Source organism: Salmo salar, chromosome 03 (genome assembly GCF_965601325.2).
Source record: "Salmo salar chromosome 03, fSalSal1, whole genome shotgun sequence".
In the NCBI taxonomy this organism is placed as follows: domain Eukaryota; kingdom Metazoa; phylum Chordata; class Actinopteri; order Salmoniformes; family Salmonidae; genus Salmo; species Salmo salar.
This window is the reverse complement of record NC_138293.1, coordinates 58298495-58305042: the sequence shown is the minus strand read 5'-3', so window position 1 is coordinate 58305042 and position 6548 is coordinate 58298495. Positions and strand designations below refer to the sequence as shown.

Here is a 6548-nt window from a genome sequence, read left to right as displayed (position 1 = left end):
GATACACAGTATATCTACAATACTATCCAGGATTTCCAAGTCTTATGAAAGGACCGTGTGTTGCCACATTGGGCTATATAATACACACTTTTGTCTAATTTCATACAGGAATTTACCTCATTTATCCATTGAGAATTATTAGGAGGATCCCCATGATGCCACTTAAAAAGTTATATATATATGACTAAGCTGTATAAATGATTTGTTTTTATTATTTGCCCACCAGCACCCTGCCTCATTCAGGGAACTAAACTATTATCCATTAAAGGTATTACTTGTTTTTTGTCTCTTTTTCCATTTTGTCTTTCCATGTCTTTTTTCTGATATCTTCTCCAATCATAGTAAGACATACAGGTGTTTAATACATTGGACAGACTTTATAAATAAACCTCCACAATGTCAAGTGGGAGCTAAATGTTCCTGGTCCCCCAGATTATCCTCTACTCCTAACCCAGATCTCCCCACCCCCTTCAGCCCACTGCCCCAGTGTGGTTACCACACAAAAACAAACAGGAAAAACAAAAAGAACAGCAACCCTTACAAAGTACAAAAACACATTAAAAATAAGTTACATAAAGAAACAAAACTACAAGCATACATCAACTTAAAGTAGAAATGATCATGTGACTGATCAGCAACAGGTTTAATGTGCATCCCCTCTGATGGGTAGAAAATATAGTATAAATCCACTCTCATTGGTTTCAGACAAGAACGAAATTTGGACAATTTATACAAAATACGTTTTTATTCACATTTTCAATGTTATTTTTTCATTGGTTTTTATAGTAGACCGGCAATACAGTTCAGTTCAACACAGGTACAAAAGGGAAATACAAAATATAAATAATAAATAATACAAATAAAAAACAATAATTTATGGATTTAAATATAATAAATAGACTGACAGGGTCCCACATGATTGTATTCAAACTTTATAAACTGGTAAGGGCGTAGCTTCTGAAATGAGTCTGGATGATCAGTACATCTGTGCTGCAAGGATATCCAATCTTTGCAGATGACGTTTTGTCTCTTTCCTGATGAGCTCCCATGCCTGTGCACTGTAGTTCTGAAAAACACAGAACATTTGATATATTAGTGGGGTGAACTTTCTTGGCGAAATTATGACCATGTTGTCTTGAACAACAAAGAAAGAACTGGTGCCGTATGTATTAAGCTTCTTAGAGTAGGAGTGCTGATTTAGGATCAGTTTTGTCTTTTAGATCACTATAAATAAGGACAGAGGAGACCTGATACTAGATCAGCACTTCTCTGAGATGCTTGATACATATGTCCCCAGAACACACTTTTTTTTTTAAAGAACACTGCTCCTGTTTAGCCTAGCCTAGTTTATATTCATTTGATTACAAGTATTAAACATGTTTCCATACGAAACCAAACTCACCATTTTTCTCAGAACATTCTTATTCAACTTCTTGAAGTAGCGTTTCAGTCTCTTCTCAGGTTTCATGGCAGGTGATACCTGTTGGACAAAATTAAACAAAACATTAGCATCATACAGATGTAGGATCTTCACTTGATCACTTTTTTTCAGAGAATTTTCCTGCACGGCAGGAAATGGAACCTTAATGTGTATTCAATGTTTGAAAAGGAGTCTAAAGATTGTAATTTCCACTTTGAAATATCAGACTTGATTTGCCATAATGAAAAATGTATCAAAGCATACAAAAAATGTCCATTAATTATAATCCACAATAATTTACATTTCTCATTGCTGCAGTATTATTTATGTGATGTCGCAAACTGGCTCAAAATCTGTTATAACCCATATACAGTGCGGTCGGAAAGTATTCAGACCCCATCCCTTTTTCCACATTTTGTTAAGTTACAGCTTTATTCTAAAGTGGATTAAAGAAAATAAATCCTCATCAATCAACACACAAAACCCAATAATGACAATGTAAAAACAGAAACACCTTATTTACATACGAATTCAGACCCTTTGCTATGAGACGCAAAATTCAGCTCAGGTGCATCCTGTTTTCATCAATCATCCTTGAGATGTTTCTACACTTTGATTGGAGTCCAACTGAGGTAAAATCAACTGATTGGACTTGATTTGGAAAGGCACAAACCTGTATATTTAAGGTCCTACAGTTGACAGTGCATGTCAGAGCAAAAACCAGGCCATGAAGTTGAGAAATTCTCCGTAGAGCTCAGAGACAAGATTGTGTCGAGGCACAGATCTGGGAAAGGGAAACAAAAAATGTCTGCAGCATTGAAGCTCCCCCAAAAAACAGTGCCCTCCATCATTCTTAAATGGAAGAACTTTGTAATCACCAAGACTCTTCCTAGAGCTGGCCGCCCGGCCAAACTGAGCAATCAGTGGAGAAGGGCCTTGGTCAGGGAGGTGACCAAGAACCAGATGGTCACTCTGACAGAGCTCCAGGTTTCCTCTGTGGGGATGGGAGAGCCTTCCAGAAAGATAACCATCTCTGCAGTACTCCACCGATCAGGCCTTTAAGGTAAAGTGGCCAAACGTAAGCCACCCCTCGGTAAAAGGCACATTGCAGCCCACTTGGAGTTTGCTAAAAGGCACCTAAAGGACTATTAGACCATGAGAAACAAGTGTTTCTGGTCTTATGAAACCTATTTGGCCTGAATGCCAAGCATCACGTCTGGAGGAAACCTTGCACCATCCCTACGGTTAAGCATGGTGGTGTCAGCATCGTGCTGTGGGGATGTTTTTTATTGGCAGGGACTGGGAGACTAGTCAGGATCGAGGGAAAGATGAACGGAGCAAAGTACAGAGACATCCTTGATGAAAACCTGCTCCAGAGCGCTCAGGACCTCAGACTGGGGCGAAGGTTCACCTTCCAACAGGACAATGACCCTAAGCATACAGCCAAGACAACACAGGAGTGGCTTTGGGACAAGTCCCTGAATGTCCTTGAGTGGCCCAGCCAGAGCCCAGACTTGACCTGATCGAACATTACTGGAGAGACCTGAAATTAGCTGTGCAGCAACGCTCCCTATCATACCTGACAGATCTTGAGAGGATCTGCAGAGAAGAATGGCAGAAACTCCCCAAATACAGATGTGCCAAGCTTGTAGCATGATACCCAAGAAGACTCAAGGCTGTAATCACTGCCAAAGGTGCTTCAACAAAGTACTGAGTAAAGGGTCTGAATACTTATGTAAATGTGATATTTCTGTTTTTCATTGTTAATTCATTTAGCAAAATTGTCTAAAACACGGTTTTTGCTTTGTCATTATGGGGTATTGTGTGTCGATTGATGAGGGGGGAAATCTATTTAATCAATTATAGAAAAAGGCTGTAACGTAACAAAATGTGGAAAATGTCAAGGGGTTGAATACTTTCTATGTACTTTATAAGTAGATTTCTCCACTTGTAGTGGAGTAGGCTACTCCTAAACCAGGGCTCTCCAACCCTGTTCCTGGAGAACTACCTTCCTGTAGGTTTTCACTCTAACTCTAATCTACCACACCTGATTAAAACTTACTTAGGTGGTTGATAAACTGAATCAGGTTAGTTACAACTGGGGTTGGAGTGAAAACCTACAGGAAGGTAACTCTCCATGAACAGGGTTGGAGAGCCCTGACCTAAACAGGGATTATACTTTAAATAGACCCGTTACTTACACAGGATTTAAGGTTCTCCAATTGGCGTTCTAGAATGTTGAGGAAATCGTCCAGCTTTTTCTTGTCCCAGGTGACAGATTTCATATTCCCATCAAACAGTTTTGTGATTTGATAGATGGTCTCTTTCAGGAATCTGACTTGGTCCTCAACCTACACAGGAAGATTTAAAAAGAAGATTAGAAACAGTATAGACTTTGGTTATGGCATCAATATAACATTGGGTTAAGACCGCCATACCAAAGCTTATCAGAACATGATAAGTCATAATTCTAGTCTTTACCTCGGCATCATCTATGTGTCTGTAAAGGGATGTTGGGAAAAAGACTGGGGCATCCTGCTTTGTGATATCTCCTCCCTGGAATACAACCAATATAGTATGTTAAGTCACGTGTCAAATACTTCAAGACCAATCAAGACAGACATAAAGTATAGCTTATACTGCAAGTACAGTAGGCCTAATGTAGATATACTCTCTTGATCGCTGTCATTATAGCCTTAGCGCCCTTTTACAATGTATATTCGAATATAGGCTAACAGTTTTCTAACACAGATGCTAAACATGAAACAAATGACTATTTTACTTGGTTGGTTGTTTTGCTGTCCTTAATACATGCATTCAGTCTCCTCTTACAGTGTGCTGATAACTCACCATCTGGTCCAGCAGGGAAAGGTATTCTGAGCTCAAGTGACCGTAGTGGTGTCGGATCCAGTCACAGCAATGACACACGCTCTGCATACTGCAAATAATAAGACAAATACACGTCCAACTCTGCACTGTATACATTGTAAATAGCTGTTTGTTTCGCTGTTAGTTTTCCAGATGAGTTTGAACATCTTGGCTGTGTTAAGTAGTTTTATGTGGAATTTGGAAAGAGAAAACTGTATGGAGAATTTCCCCTGATCAACCTACCGGAGGCGGGAACTTTCATTTTCCAGACTAGCACATGCAGCAGTATGAATTCCATGCCTGCTCCGTCTCCTGGACGAACAAATCACAGTAAATCTATACACATTCTCCTTGAAATCAGCTTTAAATTATAGTTGAACCACAAGATAAGATTATTCCATTTAGATATCGGCTAGACTATTACTATAGCGAGAAAAGGCTATTGGCGAGCTTTGCTTTCAACTGATAATAACTTCGCGTGAACCGATAAAATAAGTCTGATAACAAAATCGTCGAAGTCGAAATAAAACCCATACTTCTTAATTAAGAAATGTAGCCATATAAGACATTCATTTAGTGGGTTTCGTTCAAAGTTAGTCCGAAATATTGTTCCGTTGTCTTCTGCTGTTGCGCTACAAATGAAAAGTGAATGGGAGACGTCGCTTCACTACCCATATCTCTCAACTTTCATTTTCACAATGACGTAACCAACTTTCACCCTACTATTGGCTGCTGGTGATGCAACGTTGACAAGCAACGACAACATGATTTGTTGGAACTTTCTATTTGTCGTTTATTTTACAAGGGGAAATTAAAAATAATATGTGACAAAAGTTCCTTGGTATAGGCTACGATATCAGGGATATTTCCCTACAGAGTCAATAGTTTTGACAGGGCTGTGTGTGTGTGTGTGTGTGTGTGTGTGTGTGTGTGTGTGTGTGTGTGTGTGTGTGTGTGTGTGTGTGTGTGTGTGTGTGTGTGTGTGTGTGTGTGTGTGTGTGTGTGTGTGTGTGTGTGTGCGTGTGTGTCATAATGTTCTGCACGTTTTTGAATGACTATACAAGGTCAAATATTGCCAATGGTTTATTGCTCATTTTTACATATAATATTGGGATTAATTCATAATATACAAAGCCTGTTCAACTGTAAAGATCGTATAGTGTAGAGAAGTGGTCACCAAAACTGTCTGCACGGTCCTGGAGACAAGCAGGAGGTGCAGGCTTTTGTTCCAACCCAGTACAAACACACCTGTTCCATCAGGGTCTTGATAAGACGTCATAGGTTGTTTCATATTGAAATGTTGTAGGCTAAAATTTCAGATGTAGCCTAATTATTCTGCTGCATTTATTCATAAAGCGTCTTAGAGTAGGAGTGCTGATCTAGGATCAGGAACCCCTCCGTCCATTCATTATAATCTAGAAGGCAAGATCAGCAACGCTACTCTCTGAGATGCTTAATAAATACAGGCCTTGGTTTAATTGATAAAGCCTTAGTGTCGGTCTTATGTATAAAATATTTTTTTTCTATTGGGGACCAGCCATGAGGATGAATCATAAGAGTGACACTTGAAATGTTATTCCAAAGAGTCAGAGAGCTATATTTCCCATCACATATATCATACATTTATTGCCTATAGTTTTACAAGCATGGCAATAACATTAGCAACAGGTCTGCAGCCACAACACAGGACAACTGATAGAATCTTTGACCTTGTGGCAACGTCCAATGTGCTGAAGCGGCTGACGTCTTCATGCGTTTTAGCTCTAGTAGTGATACATGTCAATGGTGCTGAAACGTCTTCTTATGTCACATGACACGTCTGCGGTGGAAGCATTTTGGAGTTTTCCCAGCTGTTTTACACAAGTTGTGTGATGTCATCAGTTTCACCTGGGTCTTCTCCCCTGTAATCATAGACACTTTTGGCTGAGGTATCGAATTGGGAAGGAAATATGTAGTTTGAAGAGCGTTTGCACATTGGGAAGACGTCGCCAAGACATCATAATAGAATGTTGATGTCTACACCGACATATAAACGATGTAGAACTGTGGAATTTAGAATGTGTAAGACGTCAATGAGCAAACAATGTCTAAACTGCATCATCCCAATGTAGAAGTGTCACATTGATTGACTGTATTTGCTAAAAGAGGCTGTATCCCAAAGGCGGAAAGGTTAAGGGTCCAACGTCCAACGCTTTCATTAGAGGTGATGCTCAGGAGATCATGAGTGTCTACAATTTCTGTGTTAGTCTTGTTCAATCGC

General features: G+C 39.5%; 1 protein-coding gene across 2 annotated transcripts; it reads right to left on the bottom strand.

Moving 5' to 3' along the window:
• Nucleotides 1-726: 726 nt before the first annotated feature.
• On the bottom strand, nt 727-4914 carry ifna1 (interferon alpha 1). 2 transcript variants are annotated; one of them, XM_045714237.2, is made up of 6 exons: nt 4532-4914; nt 4271-4358; nt 3902-3976; nt 3622-3771; nt 1403-1480; nt 727-1066 (listed from the first exon to the last, which is right to left on the bottom strand). In XM_045714237.2, the coding sequence occupies exons 2-6, from the start codon at nt 4355-4357 to the stop codon at nt 977-979; spliced, it is 480 nt and encodes a 159-aa protein (XP_045570193.1). In that variant the 5' UTR covers nt 4358; nt 4532-4914; the 3' UTR covers nt 727-976.
• Between the last annotated feature and the right edge of the window lie 1634 nt (nt 4915-6548).